The following is a 27,831-nucleotide window of genomic DNA, read 5'->3' as shown; positions in this document are numbered from 1 at the left end:
TTTGTGTGAGTCTGTGCCCATGACAGCCTCAGATTCCTGTTCTTGACTCACAGAGGAACTTTTACGTCAATAGAAACACTTCCGCATTGATAGACGCGAAGTCGCGAAAGCTCGGTTTGTTAGACCTCCTTAATTATGTCAGACTGCTTGGTTATGGTCTAGGCTTGAAGGATGTGAGATGCAGTAGTAGAGAAGAGTATGGGAAAATTGTACAAGGACTGTCTTTTTTTTTCAACACTGCGAAATTAGTGCTTGTGGGAGTTTAGCTTGGGTTTCCTGAGGGGCGGAACCAAGCAACCACTGGCATTTTATCCAGAAAGGGAAAAGGGAGAGTGAAATTAACGGAGCAAGCAGCTAGTAACGGTAAGATATTTACACTTCTTTAACTAGCGCTAACACGAATAGTGAGATTGTTGTTTGACGTAAGATTAAATAAAAATCTTCTACATGACGTCTTCAGTGCCTAATAACTAGCGAGCGTTTTCCCAATGTTGTTAGTAGAAACACACACGCGCGTGCGCACAAACTCCTGGGCTAAGTAAGTAAGTAACTATAAGGGGGGAGCACAAAATGGCAAAATATTAAGCTTTTAATGGTCTTAACAACAAATCACTGGTCAGGAAGTTAGGAAGTTAGGAAGAATTAAACAAATAGATAAAGGAAGTTGGTATGGGATAGCTTTTCCCTTTAAATGATTTCTTTAAATGTTTAAGCCTTGTGGCCCTTGATGTGCATTAGGTGTGGCAGATAATGACTAATCTTTTAAGAAAACACACACACACACACACACACAACCCAGAAGATATTTTTGGAAAATTTTGTATACCCAGACATGTGCTAGTTTGAATTTTACATCAAACATTTTAATCATTATGATGATTTTACCTTGGAGTACAAGAGGACTATATAAGTGAATTTCCCTGTTTCTGGCTTTTCCCCAAACAAGCAGTTCACTGCAGCAAAAGGAAACCAGCAAATAGAGGCACAGGAGCTCTCAGGAGTGCATTTGTTTAATTCTTGCTCATTTTCTGACCAATGATTTGTTGTTAAGACCATTTAAAAGCTTAATATTTGCCATTTTGGGCTTGGGCCTTTTTCTTAAATTATTTTATTTTATTTATTTTTTCTTCCCAACTCAACTTCAAACCCAATAAAGACAACACTCACTACTACAGGTAGGTGTAATCCACTCTCTTCAAGTGTAGCAGAAGAATCATAACAGAAACCGTGAAAACAACAAGGATGGAGGAACTGTTCCACTTATTCATTTCTATCCAGACGATAATCGTTACCATACCTAACTAATTTCCACTGAGGTGTCTGTGCTATCCAAAAGCCTTAAATTTATATCCCCAAGACCTACTCTCATAGAATTTACTACAATGATCGACACCAAAGATTTTTTTCTGACATTTAAAGGTGCTGTAGTTGATTTTTTTAATACTTACTTGTACAAATAGCCTAAAATATATGTAGAATATGATTAAAAAACAGTGGATTAAGCCATGGCCTTACTGAAAGTTTATAAAGTTGCCTTTGGAAAACTGAATTCTGGTCTGGAAGGCTTGTTTGTGTTTGGCACGTCCTGTGATGCACGTCCTGTCAGTCATTTTATAGACACTCTATGGGTCACTGTAAGATCTTGGGGGCGGAGCTTAACGAATATGGGCGAGAATGTGGAAGGAATGGGGGGGAAAAAAAAAAACATTCAATTGTTGAACTCACCTAACCATCTTGAAAAAAAAAAAATCTTGCCTAATGCACCTTTTAAGGCTACCTGCTCATTTTAATAAGGATGAACACACATCATTCAGAATTCCTACAGTCCATAAAAACCTTGATGACTTCTCCAAATATAATTCCAACAGATCTTTGTGGACACCTCCAACACGTGAATATGAAGCATTAGAATATGTCCTTAATTACTGCAAAAGAGTATTCAGTGCCATAAATAAAAAAAAAACAGTCCACCAAAAAACCTCAGTCTACACAAAGAAGAATAAACAGCCCTGAAATATTTCAGCAACAGGAATGCCATTGTGATCAAGCCAGCAGACAAAGGTAGGGCAGTTGCTGACTGGAGAAAAGATCAAGGAAACATCAAGGAAGCAGAGACACCAGCTTCTCTAGGTGGATTGACAATGACATGGCTCTACAGATACAGTCCTCTATCCGGTCTGTTATCACTAATGTCATTTCAGCAGGGCATCTCCTTAATGGTGGCTAACAATCCCCGCTGCAGTTGTTTCTGCCTTCTCATCAAAATACCCAAGGAAAACAATCCTGGATGTCCCATTGTTTCAGCTTGTTCTTGTCCTACAGAAATGTAGGAACATAAAAGAGATGTACAGACATCTAATTGCTCTGTTTTTACTGACCTTTGTCAAAGACTGTTCACTTTTCCTACAAATCGCTGAAGACTTCAAAGAACAATCACTAGAAAACAATCCTTTCCTTTTTCTATGGACATCAAAAGCCTGTATACAATCGTTCCTAATGTAGATGGATTGAGAAGCCCTAGAACATTTTCTAGATGTGTGACTGGACAAGGGTCCACTTACTGAAATTCTCTTAAGATTATCAAAACTTGTGCTAACACCTCACTGCTTCAACTTCAATTCCAGGGTTTACTCCCAAGTAAGAGGTGCTAAAATGGGGCCCCCTATGCAAATCTCTTCGTTGGATTTGTCAAGCAAAAGTTCTTTGAACAATTTACGGGACATGTAATCTTCTGGTAATCTTCATTCACATGTTAGAAACTTAGGCATTACTTTTGACTCTGCTTTGACTTTTGACAAACAGATCAATGCTGTGGTATGAAGTCATTCTTAACATTAAGAGACTTGGAGTCTGTAATACATGCTTTTATGATTATTGTAATGTATTGTACTTGGGTGTTTCACAGTCTCTACTGTCAAGTCTTCAACTTGTTCAAAACGTTGCTGCTAGATTCTTAACCGGAACAAGGAAGAGGGAACATATTTCACCAGTGTTGATCTCTCTCCACTGGCTCCCAGTTAAATATCGTATCCATTTTAAAACATTGTTGTTTGTTTATAAGGGTTTGCATGGACTGGCTCCTTCATATATCTCTGATCTCCTTCTGTTCCACTCTCTCTCCAGGGAACTTCGATCAACTAGTAGTCTTCAGTTGATTGTTCCAAGGACACGCTTGAAATCAAAAGCAGATCGTGCCTTCTCAGTGGCTGCGCCATAGCTCTGGAATAATTTGCCACCCTATATAAGAACTGCACCAACATGTGCTGATTTCAAGTCTCTTCTTAAAACTTATTTATTTACTGTTGCATATGGTCATAATGTTGCATGTACAGCACTTTGGCCAACAGCTGTTGTTTTTTAAATGTGCTTTATAAATAAATATGACTGACTGACTGATGTACCCACACTATTTCTTAGGTACATTGATGACATCATTGGCATCACTAACTGTACAGTTGACGAGTTTCACCTTTTTATTTCCTCCTCATCCTCCACATTTCACCCAACTGTGGGGTATTGCTTACCCTGGCATGAACATAATATTGTTAGATGTATCTTTGAAGTCAACAGATTACACTTAAAAACACCATCCATGATAGACTCTCATTTCTAATTCTTCACATCCCAAACATTGTGAAAATTCCATTCAAAATGAAGACTTTCTCCAGAAAAGTAAGGAAACGTGCAATTATTTTTACAAATGTGGATTCCCGAAGAACGTCATAGAGCATGCCATGGCCCGTGTTAGTAGTGCACTACTGAGAGAACATATGCATTGACCTCTACAGAGAGAATTTCTTTGGTGTTCACTTATCATCTCACTCATAAAACTGTGATGGATATTATACTGAAAAACTTCACAATCCTCCAGGACAATCCTGAGGAAGCTTCGCTTTTTAAGCAACCTCCACTCATTTCCTACAGACGGGACAAAAACGTAGAAGGCTAATAGAATCTGTGGCACTCTTGCATGCGACCGTTCTAGATGTTCCACATGCAGATTTAGTAACACAGATCATAAAATTGCAGGCCCTAAAGGATCATATTTATTACTCATCAGTTCCTGTGCATCACCACAGGAGTTTTTTTTTTTTTTGTATTTCCTGAAAGAGATAAAGTTGTACACTGGGGAAACCAAGTTGTTGAGCAGCTTCTTACCATCAGAATGTACGATTTCTCATTTCCAGTGACAAGACACTTCAGCAACGATGGGCTTAACATTAATTTCTGAGGAAATGGAAATGAACGTTATGTTCTGATTATTGCTATTACATGAAGCTTTCAAATATCCACTGCTTTTACTATAGCCTTTACAGTACTGTATATGGAAAAGTCTTATGATTTTAAAGAAATGCTGTAAACTAGAAAAGATGCCTTCAAAAATAATGAAATGTCTACCAAAAGAAATCATAAAGAATGGCAGTAAACTCAACTCGGAGTCAACAACCTTTTAATTTATGCTGTGTAGAGAATATTCCAAGAGGTTTAATATTTCCTCTTTCTCTCTACACAAAATGGCTGCTATTGCAAAACGCACATTTTATGGAAACAAAAAAGAGTAAGTTAAATATTTTCTAGTTATTGTTATTTTTTTACTGTAATATGATATTTTCGTAAAACGTCATAAAAAGGAATTGTGTGGTGAGGTGTGAGAGCAGTTTAATTATTTGTGAGTTAAAATAATGGCTCATTTATAAAAGTTCTTTATGGTGGACACCAAGATGATCTCAGTGTGCTTTCTTTTCCACATTGCTGTAGGAGACCGAGTAGAAGCACAAAAGATTTTATAGGATTTTGGTAGATGCAAGATGATCAGGCATGATTTACTTGGTTACAGGACGACAGTGACGACAACAAATATCTATTTTTAGTAAAATGCTAAAATGGTTGGAGTTTAATATTCATATTCTTGATTAAATGTAACTAAAAATAAACAAAGTAAAACAAATACAGTTTGTCATTGCCATTGTGTAGCTGAAATTGTCATTGAATAACTGTAATCATTACAAGCTTTATGTTTTGTCTTGTCAAGTTTGATTTTGGACATTACACACACACACACACACACACACACACACACACACCCTATATATATATTCTATTAACTCTATAGAATGTAGTATAATCTGTAATTATAATAGTATAAAGGAATATTTATTTATTTATTTATAATCTTCTCAGGAAGATATAAGCCAAGTAATAGCTATACACAGAATTCTACTACTTCCTAATCCTCCTCCTCCACCTTCTTCTTCTTCTTCATTGCTTATTGATATTATCTTATAATTATTTACTCTCCATGTGCTTCAAAAGTAAATGTAACTTATTTAGCACACATTTTATTTCAAGGTAACTTTCTTGGACAGTAGTGATCTAGGACAGAGCAACACCTAGAGCCAAGCTGGTGTCTAATATTTACAGTTGAAGATGTTGCGCTACCTGATCATCCTCTCTACGCTTCTCATGACTGCTGTAAACGTCCGAGGTGAGATCTCTGTTATACACCATTAGGTATTACAGCTGCAGCCTCACCACCTTCTATATATACCACCATATATAGATTCTATCTTATATGATTTTTATCTTAAAAGGTGGTATATATTCCATATACACCCCCCCACCCACCTTTTTATTTTGGATTATGATTTTTGGAAACAGGCAGGGTGCAGGATATATCGAGGATATTTGGATTTGAGTCAGTAACATATTCACTAATCACTAATATGTCTGGTTTGTTGTTATCGGCTCAGCACAATGTGAGAGACCTGCTGTTGGAGGAAACCGGATTTTGACTGATGATTCAGGCCAATCAGAGTTTCCTGATGGATCCACTGTAAAGTTCAGATGTTCCTCTGGTTATGTGTCTGTGAGCGCATCAGCATCCAGGTCAATCACCTGCACCGGAACCCAATGGAGCGAACTCGAACTTCAATGCAAAAGTAATTTGTCTACAAACATCTTTTTTTTGATTGAGCTTTAACTTGTCCATAGGTTGGATTACTGCTGTACGATATGACAAAAATGATCATATCACGATTCTCAAAAACATTTCTACCATACACGATATATAATATTTTTTTAAATATTTAAAAATATCATTTTTACTGAAACCAGAAGAAGATCTGTAAAAACTTTATTTTATCATTTTGAAGATTAATTTTAACACCACATCAGCTGTTTCCAGTCAGCTTGTTATTTAAAAATAAACAAAAAAATGTTTTTTTTGAAAAGATGTGATGATATCTCAAAAAAGTGTATTTTGACATACACAAAACCCTGACCTCAAACCAGCTGATCACCTTTGGGTTAAACTGGAGCACCGAATAAGTTCCCCAGACCTGCTCATCCAACATCAGTGCCTGACCTCACTAATGCTCCTATAGCTGAATGAACACAAATCCCCACAGCCACGCTCCAAAATCTAGTGGAAAACCTTCCCAGAAGAGTGGAGGTTATTATAACAGCAAAGCGTGGACTAAATCTGGAATGGGATGTTCAACAAGCACATATGGGTGTAATGGTCAGGTGTCCACAAACTTTTGGCCATATAGTGTAATTTATCGCAGTATTGATAATATATTGCCATATAATTTGGATTGATATCATTCATTTTTTTTGGACACCTTGCACTTTAATAGCAAAAGTACTTTTTTATTGCAGGCACACGTGCAACCTTATATTACACGGTGCAGTTGAATGCTCGAATCTGATTGGTCAGAAAGCTTGCATTATTTTCATATAACAGCACAGGTGTTTTCAGCTGTAACATAAACAATAGGTTTATATTAATGTGCAAGTTCTAGTGTGTTATTGTTTCTATAGTAACAGCTCATACACAGGGTCACTTCACATAATGTAAGATTAAAAATAAGCAGATTTAAAAATGTGTTGTTTAACAAAGGAAAATGTTTAATTGTTGATGTGGTGACTGGGTTGTAAGTGCTTCCAGTCTCGGTTACACTTTCCATTTTCTTCATTTTTACAGTAAAATGACAGGCTGTGCTTTGTGTGTGTGTGTGTGTGTGTGTGTGTGTGTGTGTGTGTGAGTGAGAGAGAGAGAGAGAGGGAGAAAGGCTGGTGAGTGATTGTTTATCAAGGCTATAACGTAGGTAAGAACAGGCGCTAACGTGTCTCTCAGATGTTCCACAACATATAAACCGTTAAAATGCGTGACATGTTCATTATTAAATCACTGGCAAATCACTGTGGTATAAGTGGAACAACAGACTATTTTTTATTTATTTATTTATTTTAGAAAGATCCTGTGGAAATCCTGGCAGCATTAACCATGGAAAGTATCGGTATCCACAAGGAATAGAGTTTGGTGCAACCATCATCGCAGTGTGTGATGACGGGTAAAAATTGTTTAGCTTTTTTTAAAAATTTTTTTTTAATAACTGTTTGTCCATTTTTGGTTCTGCACACATGTAGTATGTGCACAATAACAGTGAATAAACAGACTGTGAATAAACTGCAAAAGGTCTGTGAATAAGCACATAGGCAGTGTATAGAAATTACACTTGACTACTAGTCAAAATTTTGGACAATTTTAAATGAAATTGTGTCCCTAAACAAGTAGCTTTCATTTAGAACCTAGGAGAAGCAGTGTGGAGATTGACAAATTTTAATAAAAGATTTTTGAAAAAAGCCTCCTGGGTGGAGCTTCTCATGAAGCTGGTTGAGAAAATGCCAATAGTGTGCATCAGAAATACTGCTAAGAATTTAAAATAGAAAATAGTTTTTAACACTTTTTGGTCACCGCATAATTCCATATTTTAATATCATGGTGTAAAAATGTTTACTATTATTATTCTAGAATGGATGAAAATAGCAAAAAAAAAAAAAAGAGAGAGAAGTCATTCTTTCTATGAGCAGGTGTGGCCAAACTTTTACCTGCTAGTGTACACTCAAAAGTGTTGCAGATCATACGAAGTTAAGAAAGTTAAGACTTTACGTTAATACATCTAATGCAGCTTCTTGACAGCCTGACTGTCATCACTGGGAGGCCATTAAAGCTGAACAGACACGTCCTTTCATTTGATTATTAGAAAGAAAATCTAAAGAAAAATACTACTCCATATTAACTTATGTGACATGTTGCTTCAGTCTTTATTTATATTTTTTATGGTTTTTTTTCATCGCTAAAAAATGAAATGAAAAATGAAAATTAAAGTTAAAATTGAATAATTATTCAATAATTTAATAATTAAAGTTAGAATGAAAATTACTGAATTTCTTACTTTTTGTTGCTTGGCCCTTTTTTTTTTTTTTTTTTTGGCGAAATTGTATATAATAGTGTCTGTACATTTGGAATTTTGAAAGTGTTTTCAAAACAGATGTCTATTTGCAGTTATCAGCTTGTTGGCAGATCAGTGAGAAATTGCAGAGAAAACGGTTGGGATGGAAGAGCTCCTGTATGTGAAGGTAATTTTTTTTTTTCCATTTTTAATACTAGTTTATTCAGCATTTAGAAATTTAATCAGCATTCATTGACCAGCTTGACCAAGGTTTTGGAAGATGACCCAATGTTGCAAACTGACCTTTTCAATTACTTGCATGTAGTTTCTGTTATGCAGGAACATTACTGGTTTCTCCAGTGTCCAAGAGTGTTATATAGTGGTGAACACTAAATTTAAGATATGTCCTGTACCAAATCATTCAATGTTCTGTTCAAATCCTATGAAGTTTCTCATTTTAAAATGTGATGGCATGAATGTCCTTTCAGCCCGAGCTCTAGTCTTTATTTTTGTAGAGTCTGTTACAGAGATTGGATTTTCGCAGACACTATATAGGTAAAGAAAATTAATTGTGATTTGGTGCTTACGTAATTAGTGACTTTAGAGGAAGGTTTTGAAGACCGCCCTTGACGTTTAGCATTTAGTATCATACAGTGGATATAAAAGTCTACACACCCTTGTTAAAATGGCAGGTTTTTGCGAAGTAAAAGAATGAAACTAAGATAAATCATGTCAGATCTTTTCCCATTTTCAGTGTGAAATTGCAAAGTATACAAATAAAGTGAAAAACAATCAGAAACCTTTTTAGGGAAAAAAAAAAGAATAATAAAAAACGTGCAATAACTTAAGTGTGCACACCAGTAAAATCTTACTTTGCTGAAGCAGCTTTTGACTTTATTACGCCACTCAGTCGGTTTGACTAAGAGTCTATCAATGTGGCACATCTTGACTTGGCAATATTTTCCCACTCTTTCTTGCAAAAACATTGTAGATTCCTCAAATTGTAAGAGCATTTCCTGTGCACAGGCCACTTCAGGTCACCCCACAGATTTTTAGTGGAGTCAGGTCTGGGCTCTGGCTAGGTCATTCAAAAACATTGATCTTCTTTTGGTTAATCCATTCCTTTGTTGGATGTATGCGTTGGGTCACCATCGTGCTGAAAGGTGAAATTCCTTTTCATCTTCAGCTTCCTAGCAGACACCTGAAAGGTTTGCTATTCACGATTGCCTCCACCTTGATAAAAGCCCCAATTGTGGCTGAAGAAAAGCAGCCCTAAAGCGTGATGTTGCCACCACCATGCTTCACCATGGGTATGGTGTTTTTTTTAGTGATATGCTTTTATTTTGCACCAAACCTACCATTTAGAATTATGGAATTATAATACCTTTTGGAATTGGTCTCATCACACCATAACACATTTTGCCACATGGTTTGGGGTGATATAGTTGGGCTTGGATGTTTTTTGTGAGAAAGGGCTACCATCTAGTCACCCTACCTCATAGCTCAGACACGTGAAGAACAAGAGAGATTGTCACATGCAGAGAGTAATCAGTACTTGTCAGATTTTCCTGCAGCTCCTTTAATGTTGCCACAGGTTTCTTGCCAGCCTCCCTGGTAAGTTTTTGTCTCGTCTTTTTGTAAATTTTGGGGGGACGTCCTGTTCTTGGTAGCGTCACTGTGGTGTCCCATTTTCTCCACTTTAATGTTTTGGAATTTTTTTAATACCTGATTGATACGTATATGCTTTAAGCTCTTTGCAGACCCTGGCTTCAGCGGTCAAATGAAACGAAAAAGATGTGAAGAAAATCCTACAGAAACAGCTGGTCTTTATTAAGGGTTAATCAGAGTAATTTCATTGATGACAGTATTATTATGTTCAAAAGTAATTATCATACGAGTTTGAAAGTGATTGGTTCATTCTGGACACAGCCACATCCCCAATTATAAAACGATGTACACACTTATGCAACGTTTCTGCTTGTTTTTCACTTAATGTGTATAAGTTGTAATTTTACACTGAGGGTTGAAAAAGTTGACATGATTTATCTTGGTTTCATTTTTTCATCACAAAAACCTGCCATTTTAACAGGGGTGTGTAGACTTTTTATATCCACTGTTTAAGAGTACTTTAGATATTTTAGTCAGTAATTCAGATAAGTATGCAAAGTATTGGCGCTAAATAATTCAAATCCATTCATACCTTCATTCATTCATTCATTACTCTCATACTTTCTCATCTTCACTTGTGCAAACTTCTTTCAGGAAAGGCATACTAAAAGAATTATTATTAAACTGTTTATGTACTGTTTGTGGAATTTCTTCTTCTTTCTATAATAATAATAATAATAATAATAATAATAATAATAATTGAATACTTGAATTTTTATTGTGATTTTTTTTTTTCCCCCAGTGGTGAAGTGTCTAAAGGCTCCCAGTATAACAGATGGATACTTTGAACCAGAGGCGGAATCATACGATTATAGAGAAGCAGTCATATACTCTTGTAAGAGAGGTCTTGATCTTATTGGACCTTCAGAAATAACATGCTCAGGTGATGGAACTTTTCAGCCTCCTCCTCCTCGGTGTCTGGGTAAGTTCCCCTCAATTCAGTGTTTCAAACATAGTTAATTAAATATAAGAATAAAAATCCTGTTTTTACATCTTTATGTTGATCATCATGATTTTATTAGTTCTAAATTGTATTATTTAGCACAAACGTACAATGGATAAAAAAAAAGATGTGAGATTTCTTTTTATGCAGTTTTGTCCTGTGAGAGTCCGCAAATTTCAAACGCAGTTAGAATTGAAGGAAAATCACCACCTTATAAATATAACAACCTCGTCCGCTACAAGTGTAATAAAGGCTACAGAATGGAAGGTTCTGATTTCCTGACCTGTAAGGAAGATGGGTGGGATCCACCTCCTCCTCAGTGCACTGGTACCAATAATTAATGTTTCTCAATAATATACATAGTTTTTTATATATATATATATATATATATAACAGCATTAGTTGTGACTGGCTCCTGGAGATTCATGCAATCAGATGTTATGTCTGTTGGTTTTGTTTTTTAGTTTGAGATCTAGTACCTTCAGAATATTATTTCAAAAGAAAAAAACCAATCAGATTTTCTCTATTACTGTAGATGTGTAATTTCCATTCTTTTCTTCCTCAGTTATAACGTGCTTAGAACCTCCTGCTATAGACAATGGACTATTTGACCCTCTGAAGGAGTTGTATGAATACGGACAAACAGTCACATACTCTTGTCATGAAGGTTTTAGACTTAGTGGAGCTTCAACAATAGCTTGTACTGATGATGGAACATTTCAGACTTCTCCTCAGTGTCAAGGTAAGTATTTGAGAAAATCTCAATGATATTATTGTGTTGTTTTGTATGATGATCAAAAAATTTCTCCTTAGTGGTTAAACCTTTCATTGTTTTATGGTTTAAGATAAGGTGTTTTTCCTCCTGAATAGTTTTCTCACTTCTTGTGCTTGCTGCTTTGAAATGACATATGAAAGACTTGATGATTATCTGATCAGTTGGATGAAGTGTTGGCACTAGGGAACTCTACATAGTCTGTTGCATGTTTCTTATACGCAAGGTGTCAAACTAACAGAGGACTAAGAAACACCCATAGACTGTAGGATATCGCAAACACCTAAAGGTAGGCCCAGGAGATACAATAAAATGTCAGCCCTGTCCCAGATGGTACACTTGTGGCCTCGCAGTCCTTGTTTGCACGTACCTGTGAGATCCTTTAAGCACGTACTGCAGGGGGCATCCACTTGTGGACTGAGCAAATTATTTCTATAGATCAAGCCGAGCACTGAAAAATACTGCAGTTGAAGTGATCAACGGATGAAAAAACTTGCTATACTGCCATGAACCATTAACCATAACTCATTTTGTAGAAGAGTCTTTGTTGTGGCTTTTTTGCAGCCAGTCACCTGCGTGTATGTAAATTATTTTGCTGAAGGCAGCTCATTGAGAAAGGAAAAAGTATTCACTGACTTCAGAGCTCCGTATGTCTGTGGGGGCTTCCTCCAGGTTCTCCAGTATCCTCCTGCCTCCTAGAAACATGCTAGTAGGTGGTTTGTCTACTCTAAGGTGCCCCAAATGTGAATGTTCCTGGGATAAGTTCCAGTTCCACCGCGACCCTGACCAGGATAAAGCAGATACTGAATATGAATAAATTAATTTTTTATAACTTGCATATCATTTAATATGGAGCTGCTCTGACATCACCAGTGTTTTGGCGTTGGGACTGTAATGTAATGTTTATGAATTTCATTCATGGAATGGAAAACAAAGTTTGAACTTTCTATTGGTCATTGTATCGCAACCATTTGTTGTATACTCAGCGACAGTGTTTGAGTGAGTAATGACCGTGATTTCATTATTCTCCGGCAGACTCACAGGATGGCAAGCCATCGTGAAAGCACATCATGAAACATAAATAGAATATACTGAAGTCTTGGGGATTGTTCCAAATTCTGACTTTTGCACCCTTAAGCCCTCGATTGCACATATACTATAAGTCACAAAAATGCAGACTTTAAGGAGGTCTGCAGGACTTAGGCCTTCATTTGGGGTGAGATCAAACAGAAATGTTTTCAGTTCAGTGTTGAAAACATAGAGTTTAAAGGTCTACTTCTAAGGAACCACAAATAAGTCAAAAAAGTCTAAATGGTGAGCTACAAGGATGAAAGAGCTCAGCCACATGGTCAGAAAGTCAACCTGTGTGTGAACTTTTGTGCATATGAGATCTTGTTAAATTCTCTCTTGGTTTTTGCTCTTTATTTTATCCAGAGATCACCTGTGATTTACCTTTCATCACAAATGCGAATATCAGTGGAAGCTCACCAACTTACAGATACGGTGTCTCAGTCCAAATCAGGTGTAATAAAGGCTACAGAATAGTGGGCTCTGATAACCTGACCTGTACGGAACATGGCTGGAATCCATCTCCCCCACAGTGTATCGGTAAGAATAATCAACAGTTTTGAATATTGTTGAATGATGATTCCCCCCCCCCCCAATATTTAAGAGATACGCTAATAACCCAGAAAGGTTTCTTAACTTCGGTCAATGTGAAGCCTTTTTTAATTAAAAGAATAGAAATGCTAATAGCAGAATATTATAGAAACAAATAACTGATTAATGACTGATATGGTTTTTATCTCCATCGTTCTTCAGAGCAGTGTCCCAGGAAACCAAATTTAGATGAGAACTGTCTGGGCATGGTCCTACTATTCTAATTAGTGTACTTGATTGGTTTTCCTCTGTCTAAAACCCCCAGCCTGCTATGCCACCCAATGGCCCATGTGAGGTTAATTGATATTGGGCTCCCCAGTGGCGCAAGAGAAAAGTCTTCCCCCTATCATCGGGAGATCACAAGAATGAATCCTCATGTATGTGGAAAAGGGCAGATCGCGCTTTCCTCTAAGTGTGTTATGCTGCCATGTGATGCAGCATGAGCAAAAGTTTGAAAAGATGTGGGTGGCTGGCTTCACATGTCTGGGAGGAATGGTGTTAGCCTTCACCTTCTCCGGTTGGTAGCTGTTGTATGATGGGGGAGATCTGGCTGTTGAGTGGGAATTGGCAAGTGACCAAATGGGGGAGGAATATGAGGCAAAATAAAATAAATAAATACTTGCACGAACCTACAAAATTATAAAAGAATCATACTGTGCTTTTGTGCTTGCTCAGATTCGAAGAGATCCTTTAAATGTGTCGCAGGTGTAGCGACAACAGCGCGCCAGCGATGCAGTCATTGGTGAAGTCGGCACATGTAAGCAAATTAGATAGAAGACGTGATAAAAAGCAGAAGAGAAACAGGAAAAACAATATGTGCCTCTCTGGCACGTAACACCCGCCTCACACCCAGTGTTCTCAGAATAGGCTCAAGAACTACTCCCTACAGTAAGCAAAAAACAATGAAGCAGTCATGGATGGGCTTCATCCGGGTTTTAAAAGCTATTTCCTATGTCAGCCTTACTTGTTTGCTCTCTTTCCTTGAAGTTTCATTGAGAACCTGTGACCAACAGGACAGAAAAAAAGCCTTGGATAAGTGGCATTCCCCAGGAGTCAGCTCATTCTGTAACTTCAGTATTTAGTAGTGAGTCTTTAGGACATGATATTCTGCTACTTGTCCTGTCCCTTCTCATCTGTTCCACTGAGTGTCTGGAAATTTTCCTGGCATTTACACACTCCGTGTGATCTACGTCTTCGGAAATTGGTTATGTTCATAGTATAGTGAATTGTGGAGGTATGATTGATGATGTGGCAGTGTTACACACCCCCACCTCTGTTCAAAAATTGTTGTTCCAGTTTTACACCTTGGATTGAACTCCAGTTTATACATTCAGACTTTGATGTGATGTGTACAATAAAATGAACTGGAAGGCGTGCACCCAGTTGCCAGTTTATTAGGTATTCTGATGGAGTAACTAATATATTGGCAACTCAGTGTCTGTAATTTAGAGCGTCACTACAATATTAATAGTACATGAATGATGTCATAGAAATATTTTTTGCTATTTTTGTTCTAAGTGAGGACTAAAACACGACGGGGTGTGGTGTTACAGGAAAGGAAACAATGATGGGGTGGTGTGTGTGGGGTTAACAGTTATTAAAACAAAAAAAGCATCATGTTGCAAAGAAACTGCAAAACAGAGAGTCCTGTATTCTGAAGACCTTCCCCTGTAGGAAAACTTAGTTACAGCTTTACCTCCTTCTGAAAATGCTAAATAAACGTCTCCTCACAGCAGCCTCCCACATATCACAGATAATACATTTAAATTTGTTAGATAATCCTTTTTTCTGGCTTATTATTCGGCTTAGATTACATCACGTGACCCTCTGAATTACTTGCTATTGTGAGCGCTGCTATTACAGAAAATTAATCAGCACCTTCTGACTAATTCAATTTAAGAATTCAACTGCAGTAAAAACATTATAATACACTGAATACGTTTTGACCCACTAATCATGTTTTGTTAGGTTATACTAAATAAATGAATTAATCCAAGATCTGCTTTAAATAAGCAAGGAATCCATTTTTCTTAAGCATACTGTACTTGTACAAGATGCACAACTGATAGTTTGGAATCCTGATATAATGCTTTATGCTTCTGTTCATGCTTCGTTTTTTCCTAGTGTTGACCTGTGATGTACCCAACATTAGCAATGCAGTCATAGTTGGAAGAAAGGCATCATCCTATAACTATAAGATGTCCATCCAGTACCAGTGTGATAAAGGCTACAGAATGGAGGGGTCTGACCTCCTGACCTGTGAGGAAAATGGATGGAATCCACCTCCTCCAAAGTGCAACAGTAAGATTAATCAGCCCTATTCAATGATTGATTAAACCTTGTATTCACTAGAGTTTCTACCCTTTTGTAAAATTTATAAAACCTATAAACATTAGTGTTCTCAGTGTGTGTTCTGAGTGTTAATTGTGATTCGAATCTGTACATTATTCACATTCTGCTTCTTTAGCCTTAACTTTATTTGCTGTTTTGATTGACTCAAAGAGAAAAATATTTATAATTAATATAAAATATGTGCGTTTTTCATTTTGAGAAAAATGACCTACGAGAAACACTTCTCAAAACGTCACTGCAAATATCTGCTTGGTCAATTGCAATTCTTTCTTCCTCAGTTGTGACCTGTTTAAAACCTCCTGTTATAAACAATGGACACTTTAACCCCCTGAAGGAGAAATATGAATATGGACAAACAGTCACATACTCATGTGAGAAAGGGTTTAGACTTCAAGGTGCTTCAACAATATCATGTACTGATGATGGAACATTTCAGCCTTCTCCTCAGTGTCTGGGTAAAATTTTTTCAGTCTTCTATTCATGTTTAATACAAGGATCTTTGTATTTTCTCCTGATTTTCAGTCAGTTTAGATCAACTTGACTCTTCAGTATGGTTAATGACATGTGTTTTGAGTCATGTTCTTGTTAAAAGCTGAAAAATATTGTTTCCTTGAAGTGGCACATGGTTAAAACTCACATTGTTTTATGGTTTAGGGGAGGTTTTTTTTTTTTGCAGCCTGGTGAGAGGTAGTGGTTCACAGTGTTGGAAAGAGAACAAAGCACAGTGACTTCAGTAAAAGTACTGCTACAGTAGTATTGATGCAGTTCAGTAAAAGTGAAAATAGTGATCAAGAAACTTACTTTAGTAAAAGTAAAAAAAGTGTGATAAACTGCTTGAGTAATTACTTACAAATTACTTTTTTACAAGTCTACAATTGACACAGCTAGTCTGAAAATGTTCTCTATCTCAGGAATGTATTTTTGAATAGTTACATTAACTAACCAAGTGAGCTATACTAAAACACCTTAATTATAGCCAGTATATAAGGAAAGGTAACGTTAACTGGTTAGCTCGCTTTGTCAAGACCTGTTGGTGTTTCAGTAGCTTGCTAGGTTTTAGCAGGCTAGTTAGAGCATGTTAATCCATGCATGTTTCTAGCTACATGGTTAGTTCTCTAGCAGAGATTCCCCTTACACATTATCCTCACCGTTACTTATAAGCTGTAGCAGCACTTAGGTACTTATAATACAACAGGCAATCAAAACAGGGAAAAGTACTGTGATTTAATTATACTCAGAAAAGTACCATTACAGTGAACCATGTCCTCAAATACTGTAAAGACAGTACACGTAGCTAGTTTCTTTTCCATTCCTGGTGGTTTGTAATTTGAGCTCGCAGACTTGCTAAGTTAGAAGTTTTCCCTACTCTCAACAGCAGGATAATTAGCTAATCACATGGATTAAGTGTGTGTGTTTTTAATAACAGGATCTTTACTAGTACTTTGATTCTTTCTGCTTATTTTCCTCACACTTGTTATTGAGAATTCTGTGCAGTGAGATGCTCTGGAAGTAAGATGCTCACTTTGTAAAGAAGGGCTCTATATCTTAGATGTCTGGCAGTAGTGAGTCAAATCAGTTGGGCTTGTGGTATAATCAGGCAGACATTTCACTTTTCATCAGTTCTTGGAAAATCATGGTGTTTAAATATTGTGTATGAATCACGTCTTTGATTAGTTCACACTTTGACTTCTGGAGGTGTGAACTGGTGTGAAACCTTTGGGGTAAAGATGATAGTAGATAATGAGTGGTGGTTACAGACCTCCACCTCTGGGTCAAGATGACTGTTCCAGTTTGACGTAAATGGCCCGCTTTACATCTTACTTTCCTTTATTTTCCACAAATGGAAATTCGTCTTTGGCTTCACAACACATTATAACAAGACCAATACAATAAAAGACACTTACACAACAACTCTAAAAGGTAAGAGTAGAATAAAATAAAATACCATACAATACAATTGACTCAACATTTCACTTTAGCATACACATATATACATTCCCACATGTACATATATCTGCGTACATATTAATATTCATGTCTCAGCATTTAAAATTCTGACTGCAGTTGGCAAAAATGACATCTGATACACATTTTTACTTGCCCGAGGTTGTCTAAAACGTCGCCCTGATGGCAACAACTGAAACTGACAGTGCAAAGGGTGTAGTGAATCCTCTATAATAACTAAAGCTTTTTGTTTAACTTTAGCTATATAAATGTCATTTAATTGTTTTTGAGTCTTTCCTACAATCGCACTAGCTATATTAACCACCCTGAACAATGTTTGCTTTGCTTTAGCACTCACATTTCCATACCACATAACCATATTAAAAGACATAATACCCTCCACAAGGCTCTTATAAACCATCTCTAAAATATGCTTGCTCACACCAAAATGCTTCAGCCTTCTTATAAGATACAACCTCTGCATTGACTTTTTAAAAATATAGTCAACATTTTCATCAAAAGTCAGGTGATTTATCTATAAATATTCCCAAATATTTAAAACTAGTAACCATTTCCACTCAGTGTCCATTGAGTATTAAAGGTTGTAATTGTTCAGGAACTTCACTTTTATTTCTACTAATCACTAACTCCTTAGTTTTATTCACATTTATCTCAAGTGCACTCAATTGACACCAGTTTTGGAGGGAATTTATATAACTATGATACATTTCATTTCTTCCAGTTCCACCTTTAAACAAAAGGCCGACAAGTGCCATCTCATCTGCAGATTTCAGGAAACTAAAATGTGGATCTTGAATTTTAAATTCGTTTGTGTACAATGAGAATTATAAGGGTGATAATATTGTTCCCTGTGGTACTCCTGCATTTAAAATAATTGTCTTTGACACTTTACCATTAGCGAGCACTCTTTGTGGACGATTCACAAGAAAATCTCTAATCCGCCAGATAAGACCACCATTCACTCCTAAATCAAGTAGTCTCTGTAAAAGAACATCTATCTTAATTGAATTAAAAGCTGAGCTAAAATCTATAAATAGATTTCTAACATAATTTGTAGTCTGCTGAATATGTTCAGCCACTAGATTACATAGAGTTAAAGCAGCATCGTCCGTACCCCTAGCCTTTTTATATGCAAATTGGAGGGGGTCCAAGTCTTTAACGACATGAGCCTGAATATGTCTTATTAACACTCTTTCCATACATTTACCCAGGATGGACGTGAGAGCTATTGGTCTAAAATCATTTAATTGAGTGGCATTAGATGTTTTAGGTACAGGGATAATATTTGATACTTTCCATGAACTAGGGACTAACCTATTATTCAACAAGAGTTGAAACAACTGAGTGAAAACACCAGTCAATTGAAAAGCACAGTCCTTTAACACTCGACCTTTCAGTCCATCTGGGCCTGGTGCTTTATTTGGCTTGATATGAGAAAGACTAGCTGCAATTTCATACTCCTGAAAAACAATAGGCTCATATGTAGGAATATTAAGACATACTCTGTCACACTCAATATTACAGTCTCCATGATCAAACCTACCAAAGAAGACATTCAAATCCTCTACAAAAGACACACTTTGTGAGGAATACCTTGGTTTTCTCATCTGTGTCTTTCTCAAGTCCTTCCCAAGCCTGCTTTACATTACCCATATATAACTTACTTTCAATCTTATTCTTATATTTCCAACTTAGCTTTCTTAATTTGTCCCCTAAGTTCCTTTTTTTTTTACTCTAACTAGCTCATAATCACCCTTTAAAAAGGCAACTTTTTTCTCTTTAAGACACGTTTTAAAATCTCTCGTAAGCCACAACCGGTTATTTGGATATATCTGAATTGTTTTTGTTTTAACACAAAAACGTATATAAGACGTAATAGTGTCAGTAATTTCATGTACATTATCGCATGCATCAAAGAACAGTTGCCAATCAGTTCCATCAAAACAGTCTCTAAGTTCCTCTTTACTCTGATCCGTCCACAGTTGTATCTCTTTAATCACCGTGTTTTTCGCGTGTAAGCTTGGCTCGATATTTGGGTAACAACTGTATAGTATTATGATCTATAAGGCATACAGCCTTATAGCCATCTGTTATATTACCGAAACATTGTCCAAGATGCGCCCAGATCGAGTCAGACAGTCCACATACTGATAAAGTGTAGGCAAATATCTTGATAAATCACAGGCGTTCACATCTCCTAGAATTAAAATCGGTTGGTCAGAAGAACGTGCCAGTGCATTATTATAGCTATCCGCTATTTTATTTCCGGCTTCCACATCACGACATTCACGTTTATTCATACCACCAGACTTCATCGTCATACACTGTCCTTATACATATAACACAAGTCCAATTGCCTAGACGTATTACTCATATTACTAATACGGACATTGTAAATTACCAATTTTTTAAACCAAGTACGAATGAGTGTAAGTACTGTTTTTTCAGGTACATATCAATATTGATAAAGAATTGAGTAACCTACTTAGTATTAATCAGTCACACGCAGCTTGTTTGTTTCCCTGGTTTACACAGTGGCCCTGAACAGTACAAATTAATCTCATTCTTTAGTGTTAGTGAATTGATTTTAAATGAAGTGCATTAGCTAGCAACATACTGGTTATGAGCCGTTATTTTCACTCACCTAGCGTTGTCTGTAGGCATTTCTTCACAGCTAGCTAGCATTTACTACAGCGTTGGTTGCTGCAGTGTGCTGCTAGTGATGAACTCATTATGTTGATGTTTTATCAGGTTACTTGTATTGTAGGAAGATGCTGTAGTTCCTCCTCTTGATATATCTGATTGCCATCATTAATGGTGAACATATTTCATTTCGTGTCATCTGTTCAATAGTGAGCCAAAGTACACTAGCTATATATCACATACCATCACTTGGTATCGGGACATTTTCATGAGTAAATGAGCACAGTATCAGACCGATACCTGATAGTATGCATAATGAAAGTTTCCAGTAAGTGTCCAATAAACTGGATACCGAAATATTAATATTTATGTACACAGATGTACACTGAGTTGCCAGTTCATTAGGAACACCGATCCAGTGATTAAATAATTCAGTGTATGTAATTTAAAGTCTCTGCATCATTAATAGAATGTGAAAGATGTCCTTAAAAATAACTTTTTAAACTTCCTCTCAAGTGTCATACTGTCTAAATGAAAAATCCAAATGTTTGGTCCAAGCAAATAATGAACCCATTTTCCATAACACACTGATATTAGGTGTACAATTCATATGGTTTGGAATAAACAGCATTCTATTTTTCTGTTCACTCTTCTCTTTTTTCCAGAGGTGACCTGTGATGTACCCCAAATTGAACATGAAGTTGTAGTTGAAGGCATATTGACATATCACAGATATGACAAATATAAATCATCAGTGGTCATCAGGGTCCATTGTGACACTTTATACAAGATGGAAGGGTCTGAGTACCTGACCTGTGAGGAACACGGATGGAGTCCACCTCTTCAAGAGTGCAGTTTGAGTAAGATTAATCAATGTTTTGAATGATTGATATGCCTCCTCAACCAATAATAATAATAATTAAAGCTGCAAGCAGCATTTTCGGGGGCCAAGCACCCAGTCTCGGTGAGCCACACATTCACAGACATTGTTGCCTAAGCAATCACAGGAAAGCAGAGCCATAACTTTAGGCAAAGGGATTCAAGAGTGATTTGTAGATTGTAGGAGGAAAAGTCTAGATGAACAAATGGGCAGCAGGGTGAAATTGCTGCAGCATTGTTTAGACAGGTGTCAAGATTATGTGAGTCAAATTTGGTGAAGATTGGACAAAACTTGGAGTAGCAAAAATGGCAGTTAAATGTAAGCATTTTTGGCATGTTATTGTAACTTTTGATCAGTAGGTAGCACTATCACAAACTTTGTTGCATAGCCTCAGGTCATGGTCCTGAAGATGCCGACCAAGTTTTGTGTCAGTGCGCAAAGTAGTTGCTGAGACACAGCCTCATTTCCTGTTTGGCGGCTTCGCCATCAGATTCATTGGCCTATTACGGGCAAACCCTTTGGACTATTAAAAATTCTTTTGATAACTTTTGTGAGGCTTACTCTGAATGTGATGCTTGCCAAATTTGGTGATGATTGGTGAAAAGTTGTAGGAGGAGTAGCAAAAAAAATGTTTTTGACAAAATCCAAGGTAGTGGAAAATCTAATTAGGCAGAAATTGACATCATAGGGTGCATTGAACACAGTTCAAAAGTTATGACCATAAATGCACTTCCAAATAAGGCCCAAAATCGACTTGCTAGAGTGGCGCTAGAGTGTTGGCAACACTTAGCCTGGCTAAATACGCTTTTTTTTTTTTTCTTTTCCTCATCCACATTATTGTCTACAGACTAAATGCAACAGGTTTAATTTAAAGAAAATAAAATCTAATTTATATTTAATATTCATTTGCAGATTGGATTTTAATTGTCTTTTTAGCAGTACTGGGTAAGTATGGTCTCTCCCTCTCTCTCTCTCTCTCTCTCTCTTTGTGTGTGTATATATATATATATATATATATATATATATATATATATATATATATATATATATATATATATATATAATGTATGTATATATAAAAGGGAGGACTCAAATTCCTGGAATTTAAAAAAAAAAAACAAACCTAGCGTTAAAAACTTATAGCATTTCTCTTTTAATCTCCTTCAAAGTACTCTCCTTGTGATGTGATACACTTGTCCCTGCATTTCTCCCATTCCTAGAAACATTTCCTGTAGTCATCTTTTGTCATGTCTAGAGCCTCCTGCGTTTTTGTTTGTTTTTTTTTGTTTTTTTTTCCTCTAGATTTCTTCCACGGTGGCGAATCTTTTCCCCTTCAGTCTCATTTTTTTATTTCAGGAACAAAAAGAAGTCGCTTCAGTGTAGTCGCTCGGTGTGTGCACCTAAGCAATTTTACATCGACTTCTTTTTGTTCCTGAAATTTTGTTTGATGTGAACATTAACTGAAGCTCTTGACCAGTATCTGCATGATTTTATGCATTTCATGCTGCTGCCACATGATTGGCTGATTGGATAACTGCATAAATGTACAGGTGTACAGGTGTTCCTATTAAAGTGGATGGTGAGTGGTGTGTGTGTATGTATATATATATGTATGTATATAAATGTATATGTATATATATATATATATATATAAAATGTATGTGTGTGTGTAAATATGTGGGGGGTGTAAATAATTTTCCTAACAATATTGATTTGACATTTTTTATTTTTATTTTAAAATCTCAAAACTGTAACTTGTCATTTCAAATTATGTTTTTAAAGGCAAATCTTGCCCCTAGCCAGTCCCCCACCCAACACACACGCACACACACACGCACACACACCCCTGTATACTGGAATGATCCCACTATCCAGTGTCACCCAGAAGAGAACAGGTTCCCTTTTGACTCCTCTCAAGCTTATTCATGTTGTGTCACAGAGCTTTTTCTTGCCAGTGTCGCTTCTGGCTTGTTCAGTAGAGAGCTAAATCTGCACCCGGATTTCTGTAAAGCTGCTTTGTGACAGTGTCTATTGTTAAAAGTGCTATGGAAATGAAATTTAATTGAATAGTAATGTAATGCAAAAAGGTGGTGTTGCTGTTTTTTTGCAGTTTTCAAGCTATTATTTTCACCTACAGTCTTAGTAATTTGTTTTTTTCCCATTTTTTTGTCCAGGTGTTTGTCTCTGTCTAGTTTTTGTCTATTTCATCAAGAAAATGATTGAAATGATTGAGAAACACAGAAGAAATGCAGCGTAAGTGATACAACTTTACAAGTTATTTTAAACTAATAATTATGTGGCATGATTACTGTTTTTGTATGTTTTTTTAATCGTGAGTGAGCACTAACCTTTTTTTTTTGCACTTACCAGCTCCAATTAACAGCTTTTTGAACGTTTTTTTTCCAGAACATGCAGACACTATGCTCAGTGACACGTGAAAAACACTAAATACTTCTGTTACCAATAGGACATATTTTTCTTGTAAATGACTGCTGGATGGTGTGTTGTGCACGAACGTGGGAAGAAGTGCTGTCTGCGGCTGTTTAATATGAGGAAACTAAGCTAAGTTTAAACATAACTGATATTCAGCAAAGCTCAAAGTAACCAGTGGGGAACTTTTATCTTATGTTTCAGTTATCTCAGTTATGTTTAAACTTAGCTTAGTTTTCTGATATTAAACAGCTGCAGAGAGCACTTCGTCCCACATTCGTGCACAGCACACCATTCAGTATATGTATATAATATATATATATCAGTTACATTCAGTTATACACGTGGTTTCTGGGCTGATGGAACTGAAAAAGAGAAGTTACAGCCTCCTTACTATCGTTTAAAAAAAAAATCTGAATATGCATGTACTTCACTGTATAAAATTAAATGAAAGAGTTGGCTAAATAATCAGAGCAGTGGATTGGGAGTGGCTTAACTTTAGCTAATTAACTTCTTTGTTGGGCGAGACGTCTACGATTAAAATGTACTACTCGCTTGTTGTTGGCGACACGGCACCTGTTATGTCAGATTAAGGAGTCTGAATAGTTAACCTAGGAGAAGGCGTTTTTCTATTTGACCGGCCACCAACACTGCTGTGTAAAAATTCTGGATTACTGCTGTCAACTATATTTATACCACATTCTGCTGAATTCTCTAAGTAAAATGAACAATAATTCTTCAAAAAAAAAAAAAACAATATCCATCAGGAAGGGAGAAATATACAGTATATCTAAATAAGATCAAGTCAGTCTAATCATTCTAAAGGTTTGTCTAAAGGTTCATCTGCTTCATGGTTTAAATGCACAGCTCCACCTGCAATAACGTTTATCAGCATGTTCACAATGGTGTAGTTTTTAATCAACTTACTTTGCCTTTCTCTTCCAGACTTGAAGCCTATTCCAAACCTGAACACTGTTCTCTGGTCAATATGTCCTCCTGTGCTCCTACAACAGAGGAAACGTCACCAAAAAACATGTACTAATAGTGACCCATAGTCTCTCCAGCTAATTTACCTTAAGATCTGGACGAGGCAACTTGCTTCAGGGTATTGAATAACCATAGCATTTATCTGTAAACAAATCTTATGCTTGCTTTTCAAAAAGCAAAGTCTGCTGATATTCTACAAATATTCTCTATTTGTGCAAAACTATGACAGCTCAGTTATGAGTGATTTCTGTTGTTTGCCTTATTCTGTTATGTTTGCACTAAATGTATGTTGATTCAAGTTTGTGTGCACTTACCAACTTTGGGTAAGTTCACAGACTGAGCTTTAAATGAAAAATATCAACTATTAGCTTTTACTTTGCACTAGAATGCACTATAAAGATTGTATAAATTATTATGAACAAAAATTATTTCCTTATTTAATAATGTCATGATTGATCTAAGTCAGTCAGTCAGAGAAACCCTGACCTGGAGCACTCACAACTCAAAGCAGATGATAAAACATATCATGTTTTTAAAGAGCGTATTTCCATATTGCATAGACCATAGACATGGATCATGTCGATTATTCTAAAGAAAAGTGTTCTAAACATAAACATACTCTAGCACCCTGGGTCTTCAGTGAAGGTCAACGGAATGTAAAACAGGTATTTAAACACATTTTAACATTAGAATAATTAATAATATAGCTGCAAGCAGCAATTGTCAGGGTTCAAGCACTTTAAGACCTTTTAAGTCATGCGTAAAAAGACTAAGCACCTAAATCAGAAAACAAGCAAGATAATTTTAACAAATATGGGCCTTTGTTAACCTTGTCTAATAGCTTCTGAACATTGATTGGCTGATGGTGGTCATGTTTTTCAAGATTCACAACTGTCCTCATAGACACTTTGTGCAAGATTTCAAGTCGATTGAACCAGTGGTTCCATAATTACTGCCAATTTCATGTTTTTTGCTGTTATAGCACCACCACATGGCCAAGTGCCACCATTTTGTGCATGTGACCTCAGACTGAGCCTATACATAAGTCTGCCAAGTTTGGTGAAAATATCTCATTTCCTTCAAGAGTTATTGTCATTTCAATAAAAGTGGCCACACTCTCTTCAAACATTTTTGCCTGCCGTCATGGCGATGAATCAAAAGTAGGACTGGTTCGCAGTAATTAACTACATGGTAGTTTTCCCCCAAAGATTATTTTCCTATAACAGCATGTTTTATTTCTTTTATACCACAGAATTTGCCATAGATTACAATTTTTTTACTTATTGAAGAATGACATTATCCATTTACAGGTACATTTAATGTTGTGGAACATTTGTGAAACAAGTTAGTTCCTGTTATCACTGTTAACACGTTATAGCAGTTATAAACAATCGTTCCCTTAACTTCTCGTGACTTTAATAAAACGAGAAAATGTTAACGAGAAACTGCAAGTCCCAAAACTTCCTGACTGTTACAAAGAGTCTATACATGTTAAATAAACAACTTCTTCCCGAAAGCTTTTCTATATCAATAATTACGTTTTCTGTGTTTAATAAAGAAAGCTTTTTATTCATTTATTATTAGGCTTAAATTATGTGTAGAGTCTGAAATATATGTCCATGTGATAGTATAACACTTTGGTAACACTTGTAACACAAGAAAAGATGTGTTTCTTTTTCTCTGTAAATTCTTTTTGTATTTACATTCAAAATAAGAAAGCCAAAAATAATTTTTACATCACTTGAACGTCAAGCTGATGAATTACTAGAAAAGTTTGTATCTGATGTTTTTTTTTATTTTTTTAAATAAATGGTTCACTTCAGGATTGGCCTATAATTAATAATGAGTTTTTTTTTTTTTTTTTAATTACTCTGTTTTGCTGTCACGGTGCACAATAAAAAAAGAATAGTAGTTTGAAAAAAATGTGCTTGTGCTGATATTACTAAAACCCATTTTCTTCAATACGTTTGGTCTTTACAGTCTTTTTCCCTTCCTACTGTTTGCATTAAAAAAAAAAAAAAAACTTAAAAGATCATAAGAGACACAGATTATCTGCCTTAAAACACTATCTTCTGACATGACCAGCAGAGACAGTAGATTTTGGCTGCCTGATATAATTATTTTATCAACATGCAGAACCAGACACCAACAATGTGGAAGGGGATGACTCCACTACCAACAAGACTAGTCTTTCTTGTTAGTTGTATGTATTCTATCACTCGTTCTTCAGATATCGTGCTAATGAGAATCTTGGACAGATGGCTGGACGGACAGCCAGATTGCTCGACTGCAATAATCTTAGAGAGGCAGAAAACGGGAATTGAGTTCCTGAATGAGAAGATATAAGTAAAATCTCTGTAACATTCCACCAATATGGTATTTTGTCCCACAATAAATAAAAAAAAAAATAGCTAATACAAAAAAATTCCCCTCAAACAGGCTGTTTTTTTTCTCGTCCCACCTTATTGACCATCATTTTGAATGCCAAATATTGTATTAAGTTTCATTTTTTGTATGGTCAAATTGTTGTGTGTCATTTGAGGGTAAAAACATTCATTTGCATTATTAATAATAATTATACACTTCAGCCATGTCTCACAATGTATGTGAAGCCCTGTTACTGAAAACGATTTACGCAGCTAAAGGAAGAATAAAGCCAATAAATCACATAACAAACTGGAAGTTTCATCATCAAGAAACTTTCTAACAGCATGGCCAAGAGAAAAGTATTTCCCCTCAACTATTTGCCATATTTTTCAAATATTGTCAGCATTGTCTGACTTTGTCCACCTCAACAACTCAACTGAGATTACAGCTACAAAGAATATTCATTTAAAGAATTTCTTTAATTATTGTAAAAATGTGTCTGTCGTGTTGTTGAAAGTGACATTCCCTATTTCTAATTCTGTTACAGAGCACTGAGGCAGAACGTGTCTTCTGGTGAATGTTTAATTCATGTTAATAGTTGAGAGAATTACAGCTGCAACACAGTTAGTACATTTTGGATAATCACACCGACAGGCCACCTTGCAAACAGGTGTGCTTTATGTAGGAGGAACCGCAACCCCTGCCTCTTTGGCTCTGTATCCCCATCCAGGCACAAGGGTCTACCTGCCATTTGGTAGCATTTGAAGCCAGTCCTCAATTATGTCAATGCTAAGCATCCAAAAGTCTCCACCGTGCACTTTTTCAGTGACGATCCCTGTAGCCGTCATGAGCAAAGAGGATTTTTTTTTTTTTTTTTTTTTTTTTTTTTTTTTAAACCTGTGTACCACAGAGCTGTTCAAGAACTATA

The 27,831-nt window shown here is 36.2% G+C and overlaps 1 protein-coding gene across 2 annotated transcripts; it reads left to right on the top strand.

Annotated features, from left to right (window-relative positions):
• Positions 1–26,500, top strand: LOC113530320 (complement receptor type 1). Of its 2 annotated transcripts, XM_026920192.3 has the most exons (15): positions 24–363; positions 5,350–5,485; positions 5,751–5,939; positions 7,256–7,355; positions 8,351–8,424; positions 10,648–10,827; positions 10,999–11,175; positions 11,414–11,590; positions 13,055–13,228; positions 15,404–15,580; positions 15,910–16,086; positions 20,905–21,099; positions 22,032–22,064; positions 23,294–23,372; positions 24,495–26,500. In XM_026920192.3, the coding sequence occupies exons 2-15, from the start codon at positions 5,428–5,430 to the stop codon at positions 24,589–24,591; spliced, it is 1,887 nt and encodes a 628-aa protein (XP_026775993.2). In that variant the 5' UTR covers positions 24–363; positions 5,350–5,427; the 3' UTR covers positions 24,592–26,500. The 2 variants fall into 2 exon arrangements, with proteins under 2 accessions (XP_026775994.2, XP_026775993.2); XM_026920193.3 differs by lacking the exon at positions 13,055–13,228 and having other exon boundaries at positions 1–363.
• Positions 26,501–27,831: the final 1,331 nt, after the last annotated feature.

Source organism: Pangasianodon hypophthalmus, chromosome 16 (genome assembly GCF_027358585.1).
Source record: "Pangasianodon hypophthalmus isolate fPanHyp1 chromosome 16, fPanHyp1.pri, whole genome shotgun sequence".
Classification (NCBI taxonomy): domain Eukaryota; kingdom Metazoa; phylum Chordata; class Actinopteri; order Siluriformes; family Pangasiidae; genus Pangasianodon; species Pangasianodon hypophthalmus.
The sequence above is the reverse complement of the archived record's forward strand: the minus strand, read 5'-3'. Positions and strand labels throughout refer to the sequence as shown.

Bases quoted from the DNA above. Each gene is read 5' to 3' on its own strand.
- LOC113530320 (XM_026920192.3), top strand. From the start codon at position 5,428: ATGTTGCGCTACCTGATCATCCTCTCTACGCTTCTCATGACTGCTGTA. The intron at 11,176-11,413 runs GTACCAATAATT...TTTCTTCCTCAG, and splicing joins ACCTCCTCCTCAGTGCACTG to TTATAACGTGCTTAGAACCT. The intron at 16,087-20,904 runs GTAAAATTTTTT...TCTTTTTTCCAG, and splicing joins GCCTTCTCCTCAGTGTCTGG to AGGTGACCTGTGATGTACCC.